The sequence below is a fragment of the Triticum aestivum genome, chromosome 6B (assembly GCF_018294505.1).
Source record: "Triticum aestivum cultivar Chinese Spring chromosome 6B, IWGSC CS RefSeq v2.1, whole genome shotgun sequence".
Classification (NCBI taxonomy): Eukaryota; Viridiplantae; Streptophyta; class Magnoliopsida; order Poales; family Poaceae; genus Triticum; species Triticum aestivum.
The window spans coordinates 693,423,530-693,445,824 of record NC_057810.1 but is presented as its reverse complement, the minus strand read 5'-3'; the positions used below and the strand labels follow the sequence as shown (position 1 = coordinate 693,445,824).

General features: G+C 45.3%; 1 protein-coding gene across 3 annotated transcripts; it reads left to right on the top strand.

Annotated features, from left to right (window-relative positions):
* The first annotated feature begins 4,233 nt into the window (after positions 1-4,233).
* On the top strand, positions 4,234-8,847 carry LOC123139355 (mannose-P-dolichol utilization defect 1 protein homolog 2). Of its 3 annotated transcripts, none has more exons than XM_044559165.1 (9): positions 4,234-4,544; positions 4,645-4,829; positions 6,698-6,851; positions 6,976-7,048; positions 7,209-7,275; positions 7,365-7,424; positions 7,639-7,699; positions 8,005-8,046; positions 8,413-8,847. In XM_044559165.1, exons 2-9 carry the CDS (start codon positions 4,650-4,652, stop codon positions 8,514-8,516), a joined length of 741 nt encoding a protein of 246 aa, XP_044415100.1. In that variant the 5' UTR covers positions 4,234-4,544; positions 4,645-4,649; the 3' UTR covers positions 8,517-8,847. The 3 variants fall into 3 exon arrangements, with proteins under 3 accessions (XP_044415100.1, XP_044415101.1, XP_044415099.1); XM_044559166.1 differs by having other exon boundaries at positions 4,237-4,544; positions 4,639-4,829; XM_044559164.1 differs by lacking the exons at positions 4,234-4,544; positions 4,645-4,829 and adding an exon at positions 5,116-5,713.
* The last annotated feature ends 13,448 nt before the right edge of the window (positions 8,848-22,295 follow it).

Here is a 22,295-nt window from a genome sequence, read left to right as displayed (position 1 = left end):
TGTCCATAGCCAAGAAACCATGACTATCTGTTGATCACAACGAGCTAGTCAACTAGAGGCTCACTAGGGACATATTGTGGTCTATGTATTCACACGTGTATTACGATTTCTGGATAATACAGTTATAGCATGAATAAAAGACAATTATCATGAACAAGGAAATATAATAATAATACTTTTATTATTGCCTCTAGGGCATATTTCCAACAGTAAATACAATGCAAACATAAGCATGACGATGCATGACATGACAATGAGCGGTGTTAGGTGTGCCCTAATGCGGTAGTAGGTGATACCGGCGGAAGGGGGAAAACATCCGGGAAAGTATCCCCGGTGTTTCACGTTTTCGGACAGATGAACCGGAGGTGAAATGTTGCAAGTTTACTATACTAGGGATGCGTGGCGGATGAACGGGCTGTGTTTCTGGTTTCGTCTCGTCGTTCTTAGCAAGTTTCATGTACAAAGTTTTTCCATCCGAGCTATGATTTATTTTATATTAATTTTCAAAGTTTTAAATCATTTTTAGAATTAACAGAATTAATTTAATTCGAAAATCGTTTTATGACGTCAGCGGTCAACTTTGACTGTTGACTAGTCAAACTGACCACTGGGTCCCATTTGTCATTAACGGAGTTAACTAATCAGTGTTAATTAGCTTAACTAAGTGATTAGGTTAGTTAATCAGAGTTAATCAAGCTAATTAATTAATTAATTAATTAATTAATTTTTACTCTTTTTTTACTTCTTTTTCAGGGGCGTGGGCCCCCATAGACAGTGGCTATTGGGAGGCTAACGGGCGCGCGGGGCGACGGGCTACAGGCGCTGTTTGAGCGCCCGATTGGGCGCAGCGGGGCAAGGCCACCGGGCGCGGCGGCAGAGGCCGCAGGGTGTGCGCGACCGGCGGCACCAGCGGTCGGCGGTTGAAGCGGGAGCAGAGCGCCACCGGGACGATCTGCTGGCGGCAGCAGCCGCAGCTCACCGCAGAGAGCGCGGGGGAGAGAAGAGGCGTGGCGGGGCGCGTGGCATGGATGCTCCAGGGGGTGCACGGCGCACAAGCCGAACGCGGCGGTCGCGGTGCGGGAACACGTCCGGGCGCGGAAGGTGGCCAGGGTGTAGCAGGGAGACAGCGGGATGGTGCGGGGCGGCGGCGACCGCGAGCTGGCATTGGCGGCCGGTGAGGCCAATGGATCTAGGTGACGTGCGGGACAGAGGGAAGAGGAGGAGCGGCCGGAGCCTCACCGTCCGGCGTAGGGCACGGGGCAGTGGGGGACGGGAAGGAGGTCAGGGACGCGCGGCGATGGAGAGGCAGTCCGACAGGGAGGTTCGGCGAACGGCAGGGCAGCGCCGGGCGGCGGGATCAGGTCGATCCCGATCTGGATCATGGGAAGAGAGGGGAACGAGCGATGGAGACGGGGAGGCGGCGCCGATGACGGATGATGGCCGGGTGGCTTCAGCAGGGTGGTCCGGCGAGGGGGTTCTGGGCGACGACGTCGCGGGGTCGGGGCACGGTTGCCCCGATCTTGATCTAGGCGGGGGAGAGATAGGAGGAGCGAGGCGTGAGAGGGGAGTGGGTGGACCGATCTAGGTCATGGGGGAGTGGCGGGGATAATGGGGGCGCCGACTGGGCCGGCCTGGCTTGCCCAGTGGCCAGCTGGGACGAGGCCCAGCGGGGGGAGGGGGGGTTCTTTTCCTTTTTTTTCTTTGTTCTGTTTTTTATAATTCTATTTCTTTTCTGTTTTCTTTTATTTTAGTTTTATAAAATTTAAAAGCGACAACTAATTTGGTGTTATTAAATAGGTCACAACCCCAAATATTTTGGCACTTTAAATAAAGTATTTTGCATTTGCTTATTACTTTAAAAGCATTTTAGATAATTGTTTTATCATTGTTTTAGTTTATTTAGTGCATTTTAAGTATTTTATTAAAAGATGATTTCTTCACCAACATTTATTATGGATTATTTGACACATTAGGAACAATTTAGTTTTGACTTTTGAAAACTTTAATTGTTTTGACTTTAATTCAAATTTGAATTTGGATCGGTTCTGAACTAACGCGAGATTATCAACAGTAATCAAGGTGACATGGCATCATTACCAGAGGGTTACTGTAGCTTGATTACCCGGGCGTCAGATTAGATGTGTTTTTGTGTTTTAGTTAGTGTCTGTGCCAGGTAGGACCTTAGGGATAGCTTACGGTGATGGTTTGATCTTGCTGAAAAACAGCAACTTTTGCGCCCAGCAAAATAATTTTCATAATTCACAGAAACGTGCTTTTGATCTGATTTTTGTTTTGTTTTTCAAGAGGCATGGTTGTTGATACGTCTCCAATGTATCTATAATTTTTTATTGTTCCATGCTATTATATTATTTGTTTTGAATGTTTTATATACATTAAATATGCTATTTTATATTATTTTTGGGACTAACCTATTAACCTAGAGCCCAGTGTCAGTTTCTGTTTTTCCTTGTTTTTGAGCTTCGCAGAAAAAGAATACTAAACGGAGTCCAAATGGAATAAAACTTCAGGATGATTTTCCTTGGACCAGAAGACACCCGGGAGACTTGGAGTGCAAGTCAGAAGAGACACGAGGTGGCGACAAGAGTGGAGGGCGCGCCCAGGGGGGTAGGAAGTGCCCCCTATCGTGGGCCCCTCGGTGACCCCCTGACCTAGATCTTCCTCCTATATATTTGAGAATATTCCCAAACTACCAGAAGCATCCAAGGAAACGCTTTTCCACTGCCGCAATCTTTTGTTCCCGTGAGATCCCATCTAGGGACCTTTTTCGGCACCCTGTCGGAGGGGGATTCGATCACGGAGGGTATCTACATGAACTCTATTTCCCTTCCAATGAAGTGTGGGTAGTCCACCACAGACCTACAGGTCCATAGCTAGTAGCTAGATGACTTCTTCTATCTCTTTGATCCTCAATACTATGTTTTCCTTGATGTTCTCGAAGATCTATCCGATGTAATCTTCTTTTGCAGTGTGTTCGTCGAGATCCGATGAATTGTGGATTTATGATCAGCTTATCTATGAATATTATTTGAATCTCCTCTGAATTCTTATATGCATGATTTGATATCTTTGTATTTCTCTTCGAATTATCGGTTTGGTTTGGCCAACTAGATTGGTTTTTCTTGTAATGGGAGAGGTGCTTAGCTTTGAGTTTAATCTTGTGGTGTCCTCACCCAGTGACAAAGTAGAGGTAGCGAGGCAAGTATAGCATTATTGCCATAAAGGATAAAAAGATGAGGTTTTCATCATATTGCTTGAGTTAATTCCTCTACATCATGTCATCTTACTTAATGCGTTACTCCGTTCTTTATGAACTTAATACTCTAGATGCAGGTAGGAGTCGGTCGATTTGTGGCGTAATAGTAGTAGATGCAGAATCGTTTCGGTCTACTTGACACGGACATGATGTCTACATTGCAAATCATTGCTTTAGATATTATCATAACTTTGCGCTTTTCTATCGATTGCTCGACAGTAATTTATTCACCCACCGTATTATTTGCCTTCATGAGAGAAGCCACTAGTGAAACCTATGGCCCCCGGGTCTATTTTCCATCATATTAGTTTCTGATCTTCTATTTTCCATCATATTAGTTTTTGATCTACTATTTTGCATCTTTTATTTTCAGATCTATAAACCAAAAAACTCAAAAATATTTTGTCTTTTGTTTATCTATCTCTATCAGATCTCACTTTTGCAAGTAATCGTGAAGGGATTGACAACCCATTTATCGCGTTGGGTGCAAATTGTTTGATTGTTTGTGCAGGTATTGATAGTTTGTGCGTTTTTCTTCTATTGGATTGATACCTTGGTTCTCAAACTGAGGGAAATACTTATCTCTACTTTGCCGTGTCATTTTTTACTCTTTAAGGGAAAAAACCAACGCAAGCTTAAAAAGTAGCAGGTGCTTCTCGCAAAAGCAAAATCGTGCCACTCGCGGAAGCAAAAAAAATCCTATTTTTCACGCAAATTTTCTTTTGCACAAAAGGTAAGGAAGACCAGTAAAAAATAAAAAGTAAAAAAACCCGTTTAAAAAGCCAAAAATACATGGAAAACAAATAAAAAAAATAAAATCTGGAGGGAGCGTCCAGAGCGCGACACATGGCGGTGACTGAGAGCGCATCAAGTGGCACTGATCGTTGTGAGGCTTTTGAAGGAGCGCTCGTCAACTAGTTGCTCTCGCAAACGCGTGTGTTCTAAAAAAAATTCCACCTCATGGCAGACCCAGCGCCCCAGCCCACCACGCACCCATCCTCGGGCCGCCACGCACCCATCGCCGTTCATCTCCTCTGCACGCCAACTCTGCGCGGCCACGGCACACGGAGCAGCAACCGAAGGGGGGAAGAAGAGCCGTCGCCGGAGAAGACCAAGGGGAAGAGCCTCCGCCGCCGCCAGAGCTAGCGTCACCGGTGCCTCGCCGCCCCTCCGTCGGCGCGCTGCCCTCCCCTTGGCCCGCTGCAGCCATCCTCTCCTCTCCGCACCTTCAGCCGGACGTCCTCTTCAGCCGGGAGCCCATCCGGAGCAGGTCTGCGACCCTCACCCCTCTCCTCCCTCCTGACGGAAGCATCCTCTGCCCATTCAATTCTTTTCTTCTGATCTTTGTAATGGATGATTACTAGCTGCAGATTGGATGTGGAGATTGGCGAATCTGGAGATGACGGAGCTGGAGATCCTGGGCATGAACTTCGGCTGCGTCCTCTCGGCGCTGTCGGACGCCAAGATCCCGGAGAAAGAGTGCCTGCTCCCGCTCGTCTCCAAGCTCCTCGGCTACTGCATCGTGGCCGCCTCCACCACCGTCAAGCTCCCGCAGGTTCGGTCCGGTTCGGTTCCCTCTTGCCTTCCATTGCCTGAACTTTCTTGGTGATTTCTCAAGATTACATCATTGGCCACCCGTAGTAGATTATTGTGCCATATGAATCCAAAGAAGCCCGTGTGGCTGTTTTGTTTCGTGTGAAGGCGGGTGGGTGTGAGAGGATGCCAGGTTCTTTACGTGAGCATGGCGTGCGAAATTGCGCATAAATAAAGGGTGTTTGTTTGGTGGCCTGGCCTGGTTGAATCCTTGGCACGGCATGGCAAGGTCCCTGTGCTAGATTGTGCATAAAACCAACAAAGCGAGAAGCCACCAGCGGAATTCTTTGTTTGTTTGCTCCATGGTCGTGTGATCCTTGTGTTTGTTAGTGTGTAGGTTGTGGATGCTGCAAATTTTCTCTAGCCATGAGAGATATAATCCTCCACCCTCTGAGGCATTTGCAGGTCTCACTTCACAGCCGCTTGCTTGAATCTAGAAATTGATTAGCGAGCATGATTCCTGTGTGCCACATGCTCTGTTCTGTCACCACCAATGGTGCATTCCAATCCTGGCCAGTTGACAGAAAAACATGCTCTACAGCCCCCACAGCTCTCACCCTAAAACTTTCAAGGGAACCTTCATCCTTGATTGCTTGCTGCATGAGGAAGCCTTCAACAGGAACCCGATTGCTGCCAGGTTTCCAAAGTTTGGAGCCCCTGGAGATGAGCACTGGAAGGATATTAGCCACTGGAACACCGCCGAAAATCTTCGGCATGGACATAGGGTACATCTGGTCAGCCTCGCTGGATGCTACCATCTCTCCCAGGGACTCCCTTCTACCGTTCTTGTCAACAGTCCTTGGGTACTTCATCATTGCTGGATCTATCGTCACCAAGCTCCCTCAGGTGCCTGTATCTAGTGTCATAAACTATAAACTAGTTTGAGTCATGGAGGCGTTTACTTCTTCACATCTTCCCATAGCAGGAAGCTTGCTCTTTTAGGTTGTGTTGGCGTGCCTAATTTTGGAAATGAATTAATAGATGAAGGCATGTCTGAGGTGTTGTTTGTCATTTTGTTATGGTTTAACATGATTCTCGTTCCTTTATTGACCTTGTGTCATCTGCCCTTGCAATGCCAAAGATCGGCCACCAAACCTTGCCTTGAGGGGGGCTCGACAAAATGCATTTTTAATTTATGAGTATTGCAGAAGTTCAGTGTGAGAGTTTGATGTACATAAATAAAAATGGATTATTACAATATCAGAAAGGGTTGCAGGCTTTGTTGCGCTTCAGATGGATGATTGTAGACTGCTAGTAACCTGCCTGACAGATTTTTGTATGCTTATTTAATCAACCAAGTGTTGCAGATAATCACACAGTATAGTAATCTAGCAATGTTTTATTTTATGAGTATCATGTCAAGATGTGTAGTGATCGAGATGTTCATATAGCGTTTGTTTATGGTGCTGAACTGCTGATGTAGTTGGTGCGACATGCTCAGCTATATTTGCATAAGTTTAAAGTTAGTCAATCTTAAAATGAGGATTACATACTGTATATAAAAGCCTGTGGAATTATGAGGCTCATATAATGATTCGTTAGTCCATCTTCAACCTGTCGCGAAGATGAACACAATAACATGAGTTGAGGTCTTCATAAGAGAGGTGATTTAAGATCACATGTTGGAAACAAATATTGTAGAATCACATCCATGTGTTCATACTGAATGAATCAGCACCTGGCTGTTTCAGGAAATTGTATGTATAAGCGCAATAAGATTTCAATCACAAGGTGTTTTTTTTTCTATTGATCATTTATGTAAATTTGCTTTGTTGTAGTGTAGACAGCCTTCTCTTTCGATGTTCTTTGGCTGAACTATTTTTATTGCAGATACTAAAGATTTTGAAGCATGGAAGTGTTAGAGGACTTAGTGTAGCCTCCTTTGAGCTTGAGCTCATTGGCTACACAATTGCTCTGGCATATTGTATTCATAAAGGACTGCCCTTTTCAGCTTATGGAGAGCTAGCTTTTCTGCTGATTCAAGGTTTGTCTTTGACCTAATGTCATAAATGGACAGTGGGTGAAGTAGCACTACTCTCTTTTCTATTTGTAAAGCTGCATAGAAACTATTCGCCAATCTTTTTAACCTACATCTGTTTTGGTTGCAGCAATTATCTTGATTGGAATCATTTACTATTACTCGCCACCAATGGGAACCAAAACATGGATGAAAGCTTTGATGTATCCTTGTTGTCCAGGAATCTATTATAGTTTTTCTTAGGTACCATCAGCAACAGTATGGAAATACAAATGGGAAATTTTGACAAATCACTCAGTTTCAGTAACACTGTGCTGATTTCGTATTTATTTTACCTGCTTTCCCTAAGCAATGGTTGTTTAGATATTGTGGACTAGCTCCGACTGTTTTGGCTGGAAAAATTGATCCGGGTCTTTTTGAAATCCTTTATGTAAGTAGAAAGTGGTATTTTATTTTGTGTACACTTGAAAAGTTCTGTATGATCTCGTCATCTGATTCTGGGACTTGTGCGTTTCGCAGGCTTCACAGCATGCCATCTTCTTTTGTGCTAGAGTACCGCAGATCTGGAAAAATTTCACAGTACGGCCTTTATTTTCTGTTACATCTTGCTACAACTAGCTATATGATTGTTCAACTTTTTGTAGCAAGTTCTTTTTATCAATGGATAAAGGGATCACCGTTTGTAGCTAACTAACACTTTACTGTAACATTCTTTTAGTAGCACTGTTGCAGAACCTTTTTTTTTATCTTAAGAGATGAGTTTGAATATAGACTGGTTGTTGGTGTTATGCAGAATAAGAGCACTGGCGAGCTGAGCTTCCTGACTTCTTTCATGAACTTCGCTGGTTCCCTTGGTAAGTTGGAATAGTTGGCAATAATTTTTCAAGACTTCATTTTATTGACTTCCATTTCCTTTTCAGTCTGATGTTACTGTCTAAAAACTAAACAGTATTAGCACCGTTAATTTTTTAATACATTATAATCCAAAGAATATGGTTGATGACTTGAATCAGTTCATATTCTTATTTTGCAAAGTACTTTTAACCTTTAGTTTAGGTAAATATTGGTTTTGTTCATCAAGTTTTACTCGTATGTGAAACTTTCCCCTTGTATGGAGTGTTGAACGCTTGCTAATTCTTAATGCCCCTTTCTGTTGCAGTAAGAGTTTTTACCAGCATCCAGGAGAAGACTCCGTTAAGTGGTATCCTTTGATTCTGATTATAGTTCATTACTAAACCTCTGACTGTTTGTATGTAGCTGTTTCTGATTTGCTTCTTGTGACAAGCTAAACTGCTGTATTGTGTACATTATTAGCAATATCCTGTATTTCTACTTGTGCATAACCAGTCCAGCTCTATTGAGTTAGGTTGCTGATCTGTTCATTCAAAGTCCTGTTAGTTTAAGTTGATTTGGAAGATGCACAGATATCGTGGATTATCGAAAGAATATGGTACTAGTTTCAGTGACACATACATATACTATATATGATTGGGATGTGTCTATATGATGCAGTATTTGTTTTCCCTTTGCTGTACTCTTCTCTGGACCCTCCTTGACTCGTGGAAAGTACTTATGGGCTCTGTAATCGGCATCGTGACAAACGGTACGATCCTGGGTCAGATAGCGATGTACCAAAAGCCTGCGCCGAAGAAAGGGAAGAAAGAAGAGTAATAGGGCGCGCGCGAGAAACGACATGAGGTTCTTCCTGGTGGGTTTACAGTTTTGATCCAGGGCTATTCTATTCTTGGAGCAACATTGTGCCACTTACCTGCAGACCTCACACCATGACGGAAACAGTAGGCAGAAATTCATGCAGACTTGTGTGATGATGAAAACGATAGGATATTTCTTCGTTTGTAATTTTTCGAAGTATCGTAAAATGACTGCTTGTGTAGTTTCAATTGCCTCCTTGGTTAGCTTACTCTGTGTAACCGTTTAATGATGCTAGAAAGATGTATATCCATTTTTTTTATGTTTGAATATTATTTGTTGTTACACTTTAGCCTCCTTTGTTTGTTGATGAGGTTTGTGTCCACCTCATCGGCTGCTTTCTTCCAACCAACTGATGAGATTCAATCGTCATCCCAAGTTTTTCTTTCTCCAAACGTCCAACATCACCCCAAGATTTTTTCTTTCTCCAACCCAACTTGTACTCCCTCCGTTCTAAAATATAAGACTTATATTTAGGAACGGAGGGAGTAGATAAGATTGCATGATGCCTACTAATTTCAAGTAGGTTCTCGTTTTTGGCCCGACGTATCTAACTCTTGTTAGAGCATCTCTAACCAATCCCTTCAAAAACTTTCAATTCCTCATTTTGACAAGTTAACCACACCTAGTTGATCTCTTAAACCGTTAAAGGAGTAAAAATTGTAAGTCTGCCTCAAAAGGCAGCTACTCGACCTATCTGTCACCACTTCCCGGCGCCCCCGCCACCACCGATGCGCATGATTTCAGCCGGAATGGAACCGCAAGATCCTTCCGCCACCGCCGCCCGGAATTGACCAACCTATCGCCGCCCCGCACCAAGGAAGAGGTTGGGGATAAAAAACATGCTTCGAGCCGCCGAACCATCAACCAAGGCCGGCAGCAAGGGCGGTGGCACAGCCCCGGCGACGACGGCTCGCCCTCCCCTGCTCCATCCAGCGGCAAGCGCGCGAGGAAGCGCAGGTGGCAATTTTCTTCAAAAAGTAGTTTTGGTGCTGACTTGGCATGCTTTTGATGCTGACTTGTCATGCTTTTGACCCGTCGTTGCCCAGGTGGCAATCTTCTTCTTCCCAAATTTTAACTCGGCCGGGCATTTCGTCGAGCAGTTGGCGCGCGCCAAGCAACAGGAGAAGGAGGTAGACGTGGAGCTTGCGGCGGCGCACGCACACGGCGCAGGCGGCCGGGGAGCTGCGGCACGGCGAGGATTGCCGATGGTGCACGCACGCAGACACGAGCACAGCACAGATGCGCAGGCACAACACAGACGCGCGCTGGCAGATCAAGAGAGCAGCGGCGGGTGCTCCGGCGCGCGTGCTCCGCGCGGCCATGGCGCGAGCTGGGAGTCGGTTTGAGCGCGACGCCATCGACACAGCATGCACGGCCCTGGACTGCACTTTGCAAGCCGCTGCATTCGATCCGATACGTGGCCAACGGGCATCAATGGATTGCGGAGGGCTCGTCCGAGCTCTCCGCCTTGAGCTCCTCCTCCTCCTGCCCGGGCATCCTGTCCAGCAGAGCAGGTCAGCGACGGCGCGCCGGGCCGGGGCGCATGTTGTAGCTCGACGGCCCGCGCAGCACCGAGGCCAAGTCACTCGTCTGGCAACGCTGCGCCCTGGGTCGCCGAGCTCCTCCGGCCGCTCGAGCGCTCCACCTCCGCCGCGTGACCATCATGGACGACGTTGTCGCGGTTCTAATCTGACCTCAGCAGGCTTAGGGAGGAGTTGGGGACACTTAAGTGATGTGGACCGTGTTTCTTAAAAAAAATGACATATGCTGTAACGTGGCGGTTAAACTCGGGTGACATGTCAAGTTTCGGTCAAAACCGTGTCCACGTCAGATGAGAACCGCCCGAAGCCGTAGGAGAGACTAAACTAATCCGATTTCAAAGGTTGAGGGACTAAGTTTTGTTGTGTCCGGCATCAGCACTGGTTTTTGTTGCCTTGCTCCTATGAACACACAACGCGAACGTGAAACCCCAACACGGGCGGCCAACCCTAGCCGTTGGCGGCAGCCTCTTCTCCCCTTCCTCTTCTCCTCGTCACCACTAGAGGAGCCGCCACGCGACAGCGGAGGAAGGTGGCAGCAAGGATCTAGCAGCCTGGGCCTCCCTCGAGGCGGCGGCCATGGCTGGTGGACCGGCTTGTGCTTTAGCACGCGACACCCGTCGGTGTTAGCCGTCCTCCTCGGCGGCAAGGTGGCGGTGGTGCCCCCTCCCCCCTGGTGTTGCCCTTTTTTTGGTATGAAGGATCCATCTTCGACTTTCAAGGGCGCCCCCTGTCGGATCTTGCCCGTGGTGGTCTCTGGCTGCTGGTGATGTTCCTGCTTGGTGTTGGATCTTGATGGCTTGGTGGTCAAACCAGGTAACGTGTGATGTTTTGGTTAAAACTGTGTCCACATCACGGTGCCCCCTGTCGGATCTTGCCTGTGGTGGTCTCCGACTGCCGGTGATGTTCCTGCTTGGTGTTGGATCTTGATGACTTGGCGGTCAAACCCGGGTAACGTGGGAAGTTTTGGTTAAAACAGTGTCCACGTCATATGAAAACCACCCAAAGCCACATGAGGGACTAAATTAATCCAATTTTGAGAGGTTGAGGAACCATGTTTTATTGTTTTTATTTGTACTTCATGTATCTATGGTATCAACTCTATACACAATGGGGTCATCTTGACAAATAAATAGTGCTTAAAGCTTAATTTTTTTGAAAAATCACCGCGCGGGGGGGGGGGGGGTGTGTGTGTGTGTTGGGGAACGTAGTAATTTTAAAATTTTCCTACGCACACGCAAGATCATGGTGATGCATAGCAACGAGAAAGGAGAGTGTTGTCCACGTACCCTCGTAGACCGAAAGCGGAAGCGTTAGAACAACGCGGTTGATGTAGTCGTACGTCTTCACGATCCGACCGATCCAAGTACCGAACGTACGGCACCTTCGAGTTTAGCACACGTTCATCTTGATGACGATCCCCGGACTCCGATCCAGCAGGGTGTCGGGGAAGAGTTCCGTCAGCACGACGGCGTGGTGATGGTGATGATGTTCTACCGACGCAGGGCCTCGCCTAAGCACCGCTACGATATGATCGAGGTGGAATATGGTGGAGGGGGGCACCGCACACGGCTAAGGAACGATCACGAAGATCAACTTGTGTGTTATGGGGTGCCCCCTGCCCCCGTATATAAAGGAGGGAGGGAGGAGGTGCGGCCGGCCCCTAGGGGTGCGCCTTGAGGAGTCCTACTCCCACCGGGAGTAGGACTCCCCCCTCTTGCCTTGTTGGAGAAGGAAGGGGGAAGGGGAAAGAGGAAAAGGGCGCCCCCCCTTCCTTGTCCTATTCAGACTAGGGGGGGAGGGGGCGCGTGGCCTGCCCTGGCCGACCCTCCTCTTCTCCCTTAGGGCCCATATACGCCCATTAACCCCCCCCCCCCCGGGGGGGGGGGGGTGTTCCGGTAACCCCCCGGTACTCCGGTAAAATCCTGATTTCACCCGGAACGATTCCGATATCCAAATATAGGCTTCCAATATATCAATCTTTATGTCTCGACTATTTTGAGACTCCTCGTCATGTCCGTGATCACATCCGGGACTCCAAACAATCTTCGGTACATCAAAAACTATAAACTCATAATATAACTGTCATCGTAACTTTAAGCGTGCGGACCCTACGGGTTCGAGAACTATGTAGACATGACCTATAACAGTTTCCGGTCAATAACCAATAGCGGAACCTGGATGCTCATATTGGCTCCTACATATTCTACGAAGATCTTTATCGGTCAAACCGCATAACAACATACGTTGTTCCCTTTGTCATCGGCATGTTACTTGCTCGAGATTCCATAGTCGGTATCCAATACCTAGTTCAATCTCGTTACCGGCAAGTCTCTTTACTCGTTACGTAATGCATCATTCCGTAACTAACTCATTAGCTACATTGCTTGCAAGGCTATAGTGATGTGCATTACCGAGAGGGCCCAGAGATACCTCTCTGACAATCGGAGTGACAAAACCTAATCTCGAAATACGCCAACTCAACATGTACCTTTGGAGACACCTGTAGAGCTCCTTTATAATCACCCAGTTACATTGTGACGTTTTGTATCACACAAAGTGTTCCTCCGGTAAACGGGAGTTGCATAATCTCATAGTTATAGGAACTTTGTATAAGTCATGAAGAAAGCAATAACAATATACTAAATGATCAAGTGCTAAGCTAACGGAATGGGTCAAGTCAATCACATCATTCTCCTAATGATGTGATCCCATTAATCAAATGACAACACATGTCTATGGTTAGGAAACATAACCATCTTTCATTAATGAGCTAGTCAAGTAGAGGCATACTAGTGACGTTAAGTTTGTCTATGTATTCACACATGTATCATGTTTCCGGTTAATACAATTATAGCATGAATAATAAACATTTATCATGATATGAGGAAATAAATAATAACTTTATTATTGCCTCTAGGGCATATTTCCTTGAGTCTCCCAGTTGCACTAGAGTCAATGATTCTAACACCCATAGAGTTTTGGTGTTGATCATGTTTTGGTCGTGGAAGAGGCTTAGTCAACGGGTCTGCAACATTCAGATCCGTATGTATCTTGCAAATCTCTATGTCTCCCACCTGGACTTGGTCCCATATGGAATTGAAGCGTCTTTTGATATGCTTGGTCCTCTTGTGAAATCTGGATTCCTTTGCCAAGACAATTGCACCAATATTGTCACAGAAGATCTTCATTGGTCCCGATGCACTAGGTATGACACCTAGATCGGAAATGAACTCCTTCATTCAGACTCCTTCATTTGCTGCTTCCGAAGCAGCTATGTACTCCGCTTCGCATATAGATCCCGCCACGACGCTTTGTTTAGAACTGCACCAACTGACAGCTCCACCGTTCAATATAAACACGTATCCGGTTTGCGATTTAGAATCGTCTGAATCAGTGTCAAAGCTTGCATCGACGTAGCCATTTATGACTAGCTCTTTGTCACCTCCATAAACGAGAAACATATCCTTAGTCCTTTTCAGGTATTTCAGGATATTCTTGACAGATGTCCAGTGATCCACTCCTGGATTACTTTGGTACCTCCCTGCTAAACTTATTTCTAAGCATACATCAGGTCTGGTACACATCATAGCATACATGATAGAGCCTATGGCTGAAGCATAGGGAACATCTTTTATTTTCTCTCTATCTTCTGCTGTGGTCGGGCATTGAGTCCAACTCAACTTCACACCTTGTAATACAGGCAAGAACCCTTTCTTTGTCTGATCCATTTTGAACTTTTTCAAAACTTTATCAAGGTATGTGCTTTGTGAAAGTCCAATTAAGCGTCTTGATCTATCTCTATAGATCTTGATGCCCAATATGTAAGCAGCTTCACCGAGGTCTTTCATTGAAAAACTTTTATTCAAGTATCCGTTTATGCTATCCAGAAATTCTATATCATTTCCAATTAACAATATGTCATCTACATATAATATCATAAATGCTACAGAGCTCCCACTCACTTTCTTGTAAATACAGGCTTCTCCAAAAGTCTGTATAAAACCATATGCTTTGATCACACTATCAAAGCGTTTATTCCAACTCCGAGATGCTTGCACCAGTCCATAAATGGATCACTGGAGCTTGCACACTTTGTTAGCACCTTTTGGATCGACAAAACCTTCTGGTTGCATCATATACAACTCTTCTTCCAGAAATCCATCCAGGAATGCAGTTTTGACATCCATTTGCCAAATTTCATAATCATAAAGTGCGGCAATTGCTAACATGATTCGGACAGACTTAAGCATCGCTACGGGTGAGAAAGTCTTATCGTAGTCAACTCCTTGAACTTGTCAAAAACCTTTCGCAACAAGTCGAGCTTTGTAGACAGTTACATTACCATCAGCGTCAGTCTTCTTCTTGAAGATCCATTTATTTTCGATGGCTTGCCGATCATCGGGCAAGTCAACCAAAGTCCATACTTTGTTTTCATACATGGATCCCATCTCAGATTTCATGGCCTCAAGCCATTTTGCGGAATCTGGGCTCATCATCGCTTCCTTATAGTTCGTAGGTTCGCCATGGTCAAGTAACATGACTTCCAGAATAGGATTGCCGTACCACTCTGGTGCGGATCTTACTCTGGTAGACCTACAAGGTTCAGTAGTAACTTGATTTGAAGTTTCATGATCAATATCATTAGCTTTCTCACTGATTGGTGTAGTTGTCACAGGAACCGGTTCTTGTGATGAACTACTTTCCAATAAGGGAGTAGGTACAGTTACCTCATCAAGTTCTACTTTCCTCTCACTCACTTCTTTCGAGAGAAACTCTTTCTCTAGAAAGGATTCGAATTTAGCAACGAAAATTTTGCCCTCAGATCTGTGATAGAAGGTGTACCCAATAGTCTCTTTTGGGTATCCTATGAAGACACATTTCTCCGATTTGGGTTCGAGCTTATCTGGTTGAAGTTTCTTCACATAAGCATCGCAACCCCAAACTTTAAGAAATGACAACTTTGGTTTCTTGCCAAACCATAGTTCATAAGGCGTTATCTCAACGGATTTTGATGGTGCCCTATATAATGTGAATGCGGCCGTCTCTAAAGCATAACCCCAAAACGATAGCGGTAAATCAGTAAGTGACATCATAGATCGCACCATATTGAGTAAAGTACGATTACGACGTTCGAACACACCATTTCGTTGTGGTGTTCCGGGTGGCGTGAGTTGCGAAACTATTCCGCATTGTTTCAAATGTAAACCAAACTCGTAACTCAAATATCCTCCTCCACGATCAGATCGTAGAAATTTTATTTTCTTGTTACGATGATTTTCCACTTCACTCTGAAATTCTTTGAACTTTTCAAATGTTTCAGACTTGTGTTTCATCAAGTAGATATACCCATATCTGCTCAAATCATCTGTGAAGGTGAGAAAATAACGATACCTGCCGCGAGCTTCAATATTCATTGGACCACATACATCAGTATGTCTGATCTTCAATAAATCAGTTGCTCGCTCCATAGTTCCGGAGAATGGCGTTTTAGTCATCTTGCCCATGAGGCATGGTTCGCAAGTACCAAGTGATTCATAATCAAGTGATTCCAGAAGTCCATCAGTATGGAGTTTCTTCATGCGCTTTATACCGATATGACCTAAACGGCAGTGCCACAATTAAGTTGCACTATCATTATCAACTCTGTATCTTTTGGCTTCAACATTATGAATATATGTATCACTACTATCGAGATAGACCACTCTTCAAGGGTGCATGACCATAAGAGATATTACTCATATAAATAGAACAACCATTATTCTCTGATTTAAATGAATAACCGTCTTGCATCAAACAAGATCCAGATATAATGTTCACGCTTAACACTGGCACCAAATAACAATTATTTAGGTCTAAAACTAATCCTGATGGTAGATGTAGAGGTAGCGTGCCGACCGCGACCACATCGACTTTGGAACCATTTCCCACGCGCATCGTCACCTCGTCCTTAGCCAATCTTAGCTTAATCCGTAGTCCCTGTTTCGAGTTGCAAATATTAGCAACAAAACCAGTATCAAATACCCAGGTGCTACTGTGAGCATTAGTAAGGTACACATCAATAACATGTATATCACATATACCTTTGTTCACTTTGCCATCCTTCTTATCCGCCAAATACTTAGGGCAGTTCCGCTTCCAGTGTCCAGTCTGCTTGCAGTAAAAGCACTCAGTCTCAGGTTTAGGTTCAGACTTGGGTTTCTTCTCTTGAGCAGCAACTTGTTTGTTGTTCTTCTTGAAGTTCCCCTTCTTCTTCCCTTTGCCCTTTTTCTTGAAACTGGTGGTCTTATTGACCATCAACACTTGATGCTCCTTCTTGATTTCTACCTCCGCAGCCTTTAGCATTGCGAAGAGCTCGGGAATAGTCTTGTCCATCCCTTGCATATTATAGTTCATCACGAAGCTCTTGTAGCTTGGTGGCAGTGATTGGAGAATTTTTTCAATGACACTATCATCAGGAACATTAACTCCCAGTTGAATCAAGTGATTATTATACCCAGACATTTTGAGTATATGTTCACTGACAGAACTATTCTCCTCCATCTTATAGCTATAGAACTTATTGGAGACTTTATATCTCTCAATCCGGGCATTTGCTTGAAATATTAACTTCAACTCCTGGAACATCTCATATGCTCCATGACGTTCAAAACGTCGTTGAAGACCCGGTTCCAAGCCGTAAAGCATGGCACACTAAACTATCGAGTAGTCATCAACTTTGCTCTGCTAGACGTTCTTAACGTCGTCAGTTGCATCTGCAGCAGGCCTGGCACCCAGCGGTGCTTCCAGGACATAATTCTTCTGTGCAGTAATGAGGGTAATCCTCAAGTTACGGACCCAGTCCGTGTAATTGCTACCATGATCTTTCAACTTAGCTTTCTCAAGGAACGCATTAAAATTCAATGGAACAACAGCACGAGCCATCTATCTACAACAAACATAGACAAGCAAAATACTATCAGGTACTAAGTTCATGATAAATTAAGTTCAATTAATCATATTACTTAAGAACTCCCACTTAGACAGACATCTCTCTAGTCATCTAAGTGATCACGTGACCCAAATCAACTAAACCATGTCCGATCATCACGTGAGATGGAGTAGTCTTCAATGGTGAACATCACTATGTTGATCATATCTACTATATGATTCACGCTCGACCTTTCGGTCTCCGTGTTCCGAGGCCATATCTGTATATGCTAGGCTCGTCAAGTTTAACCTGAGTATTCCGCCTGTGCAACTGTTTTGCACCCGTTGTATTTGAACGTAGAGCCTATCACACCCGATCATCACGTGGTGTTTCAGCACGAAGAACTTTCGCAACGGTGCATACTCAGGGAGAACACTTCTTGATAATTTAGTGAGAGATCATCTTAAAATGCTACCGTCAATCAAAGCAAGATAAGATGCATAAAGGATAAACATCACATGCAATCAATATAAGTGATATGATATGGCCATCGTCATCTTGTGCTTGTGATATCCATCTCCGAAGCACCGTCGTGATCACCATCGTCACCGGCGCGACACCTCGATCTCCATCGTAGCATCGTTGTCGTTACGCCATCTATTGCTTCTACGACTATCGCTACCGCTTAGTGATAAAGTAAAGCAATTACAGGGCATTTGCATTTCATAAAATAAAGCGACAACCATATGGCTCCTACCAGTTGCCATCAACTTCAGTTACAAAACATGATCATCTCATACAATAAAATATAGCATCACGTCTTAACCATATCACATCACAACATGCCCTGCAAAAACAAGTTAGATGTCCTCTACTTTGTTGTTGCAAATTTTACGTGGCTGCTACGGGCTGAGCAAGAACCGTTTTTACCTACGCATCAAAACCACAATGATAGTTCGTCAAGTTAGTGATGTTTTAACCTTCGCAAGGACCGGGCGTAGCCACACTCGGTTCAACTAAAGTTGGAGAAACAGACACCCGCCAGCCACCTGTGTGCAAAGCACGTCGGTAGAACCAGTCTCGCGTAAGCGTACGGGTAATATCGGTCCGGGCCACTTCATCCAACAATACCGCCGAACCAAAGTATGACATGCTGGTAAGCAGTATGACTTGTATCATCGACAACTCACTTGTGTTCTACTCATGCATATAACATCTACGCATAAAACCTGGCTCTGATACCACTGTTGAGGAACGTAGTAATTTCAAAATTTTCCTACGCACACGCAAGATCATGGTGATGCATAGCAACGAGAAAGGAGAGTGTTCTCCATGTACCCTCGTAGACCAAAAGCGGAAGCGTTAGAACAACGCTGTTGATGTAGTCATACGTCTTCACGATCTGACCGATCCAAGTACCGAACGTACGGCACCTCCGAGTTCAGCACACGTTCAGCTCGATGACGATCCCCGGACTCCGGTCCAGCAGGGTGTCGGGGAAGAGTTCCGTCAGCACGACGGCATGGTGAAGGTGATGATGTTCTACCGACGCAGGGCTTCGCCTAAGCACCACTACGATATGAACGAGGTGGAATATGGTGGAGGGGGGCACCGCACACGGCTAAGGAACGATCACGAATATCAACTTGTGTGTTATGGGGTGCCCCTGCCCCCGTATATAAAGGAGGGAGGGGGGAGGTGTGGCCGGCCCCTAGGGGTACGCCTGGAGGAGTCCTACTCCCACCGGGAGTAGGACTCCCCCCTCTTGCCTTGTTGGAGAAGGAAGGGGGAAGGGGGAAAGAGGAAAGGGGGGCGCCGCCCCCCTTCCTTGTCCTATTCAGACTAGGGGGGAGGGGGCGCGCGGCCTGCCCTGGCCGGCCCTCCTCTTCTCCCTTAGGGCCCATGTAGGCCCACTAACCCCCCCCCCCCCCCCGGGGGGGGGGGGGGGGTTCTGGTAACCCCCCGGTACTCCGATGAAATCCCGATTTCACCCGGAACGATTCCGATATCCAAATACAGGCTTCCAATATATCAATCTTTATGTCTCGACCATTTCGAGACTCCTTGCCATGTCCGTGATAACATCCGGGACTCCGAACAACCTTCGGTACATCAAAAACTATAAACTCATAATATAACTGTCATCGCAATGTTAAGCGTGCGGACCCTATGGGTTCGAGAACTATGTAGACATGACCTAGAACAGTTTCCGGTCAATAACCAATAGCGGAACCTGGATGCTCATATTGGCTCCTACATATTCTACGAAGATCTTTATCGGTCAAACCGCATAACAACATATGTTGTTCCCTTTGTCATCGGTATGTTACTTGCTCGAGATTCGATCGTCGGTATCCAATACCTAGTTCAATCTCGTTACTGGCAAGTCTCTTTACTCGTTACGTAATGCATCATTCCGTAACTAACTCATTAGCTACATTGCTTGCAAGGCTTATAGTGATGTGCATTACCGAGAGGGCCCAGAGCTACCTCTCCGACAATCGGAGTGACAAAACCTAATCTCAAAATACGCCAACTCAACGTGTACCTTTGGAGACACCTGTAGAGCTCCTTTATAATCACCCAGTTACATTGTGACGTTTGGTAGCACACAAAGTGTTCCTCCGGTAAACAGGAGTTGCATAATCTCATAGTTATAGGAACTTTGTATAAGTCATGAAGAAAGCAATAGCAATATACTAAATGATCAAGTGCTAAGCTAACGGAATGGGTCAAGTCAATCACATCATTCTCCTAATGATGTGATCCCATTATCAAATGACAACACATGTCTATGGTTAGGAAACATAACCATCTTTGATTAATGAGCTAGTCAAGTAGAGGCATACTAGTGACATTAAGTTTGTCTATGTATTCACACATGTATCATGTTTCCGGTTAATACAATTATAGCATGAATAATAAATATTTATCATGATATGAGGAAATAAATAATAACTTTATTATTGCCTCAAGGTTGTAACCCATCATTTAACTGATTGCAAAGGGGAAATTACATGAGCACGTGTAACTGTGATAAGAGGTAGGGACGCCATGAGGAGGCGTCTTGCTTGTGCTCCGGTCTCTTCATCATGTGTGTCCAGAGCATGAGATCATCAATGATTCGCCTAAGGGTGAGAATACTGTGGTGATTTTGCTGCTTGAAAGTCATAGCATTTTTGGAATTCCAAATCTTCCTTAGAATAATGAGGAGGATGGACTTCCAGATTACCGCATACACCTGTGTAGGAAGACGACAGTCTCGAAGGTCATCAATGTTACCCGAAGGGGAGAGCCCAGTCCGTTGCCATATCCACTATGCGAGCGGGCAGTCGATGAATATGTGTTAGTTGGTTTCACCATCGACCCCGCAGTGCGGGCATAGTGAGTCGGAGACGATATGCTTGCGTAGTACTCCCTCCGTCCGAAAATACCTGTTACCAAAATGAATAAAAAGAGATGTATCTAAAACTAAAATATGTCTAGATACTCCCCCTTTTATCCATTTTGATGACAAGTATTTCCGTACGGAGGGAGTAGGATGCTTTTGGAGTTGAGTCGATCATGGAACAGAAGCCATGCAAAGATCTTCACATAGTTTGGAACACATGAAGACCAGATGGGTAAGACATGCACGTCGTTGTCGCCGTCGTCGCCCATGGTCAGCGCGTAGGCGGCCCTTGTGGAGAAGCGCAGGGCACCATTGAGGTAGCGCTCATCCGGTCCTGTCGACAGCTGGAAATCCTGCAGGAGAGACAATTGAGGTAGCGCTCATCCGGTCCTGTCGACAGCTGGAAATCCTGCAGGAGAGACCATTGAGGTAGCGCTCATCCGGTCCTGACGACTCGGTAGCAGCATTAGATGTTAGATGGTTTCGTAGGATTGATTCTAAACCGTGGTTCAAAACATCAGCCACACAAGCAAGTGGTATAGTGGTGTGAGAGTAGAGGCAGGGGAATAGAGAGTAGCAAGAGGTTTCTGGTGTAACCAGGCGTCCAACCAGAAATAGGTATTAGTGGAGATGGCATGGAGTGCTGGCAGTTGTTGATTAAAGTTCGGCAAATGAATGAGTGACTGTTTTGTGGAGCGATGAGAGCATTTGGGTGTTGCAAGGCGATCCAGTCTAGCCAAGGTGTTTGGTCCTGTAGGAGGGCTTTTACAGCAAATTTCATAAGTAAACAGTTGTTCTGCTCATGTAGGTTATCTAGACCTAGACCACCACACTTTTTTGGTTTACACTCTCTTATATATGATAATTGTTAAAGAAAAAAAAAGTAGCAAGTACAATGAAAAGACAACAAGACACGAAATGGCAAAAAATAAAATAAAATAACAACTAAAATCATACTAATCCTCTTCGAAAGTCGATTGCATGTCGTCCGTCGGAGCTTGAAAATTGCACTGAACCGACAATAAAGGAAATGGACACCTACAAAACACCCTTGCCAAACCAGTCTATGAAGACCACAATAGTCACTCGCTGCTAGGAATGAGATATAGTAAACATTGTAGGAATATTGATTGGGGCATCATCCCATGCAACTCAGGCTTGCAATCATTCAACACTAGTCCTGAGGGCTAGAGAAATTAGCCATGTCACGAAATAAATCAAAGGAAGAGGTTGAAATCACAACACAAAGAGGCAACCAACTACTCCACTTGATTAACATGCCTACTGAGAAGATATGAAGAGAGTCTGAAATATTTGACAAAACCTACCCTCACAGGCCCTCTTTAGTTAAATCGGACATCGTCGAGATAAGAATAGACCAAAGAGACCCTATTCCAATAGCCATTGCCACGGCCGTCTTGTCAATGCCGACAGATAAACAAAGCCCAACTGAAACAAGGACCTACAAGAACTAAGACAAATGAAAAGGGGTACGTCCCCAGTCCCCACTCCTCTGGCCATCATTGAAGTTTCCGGACGGGAGAGAGGAGAGGGACCAAGAGGATGGAGTGGAGGAGAGATTGGATGGCGGTTACGGTTGGTAACCTATTGGGGAGAGCGTTGCTCCCATCATAAAGCCCTTGAAAGCTTGGATTGATGTGAAAAGAGGAAGCCGGAACAGAAGGAAGAGGCGGAAATGAAAAACTAGCGGTGCCGGTTTCTACCGGAGTCCTGCATGCTCGCATATGTGCAGGTATACACAATGCATAGAAGTACTCTACTGAATTCAACTGTTTTGTACTGTTTTCGTGGGATCACCCATTGTATAGGAACATGGAATTTATTGCACTGAGACTACTTTACTCTTTCATCTAACGTCCATCCACCCATACTTTTAT

Coding starts and splice junctions, on each gene's coding strand:
- LOC123139355 (XM_044559164.1), top strand. CDS start 5,321: ATGATTCCTGTGTGCCACATGCTCTGTTCTGTCACCACCAATGGTGCA. Junction 7,276..7,364: donor GTCTTTTTGAAATCCTTTAT/GTAAGTAGAAAG, acceptor TGCGTTTCGCAG/GCTTCACAGCATGCCATCTT. Junction 7,425..7,638: donor AGATCTGGAAAAATTTCACA/GTACGGCCTTTA, acceptor GGTGTTATGCAG/AATAAGAGCACTGGCGAGCT.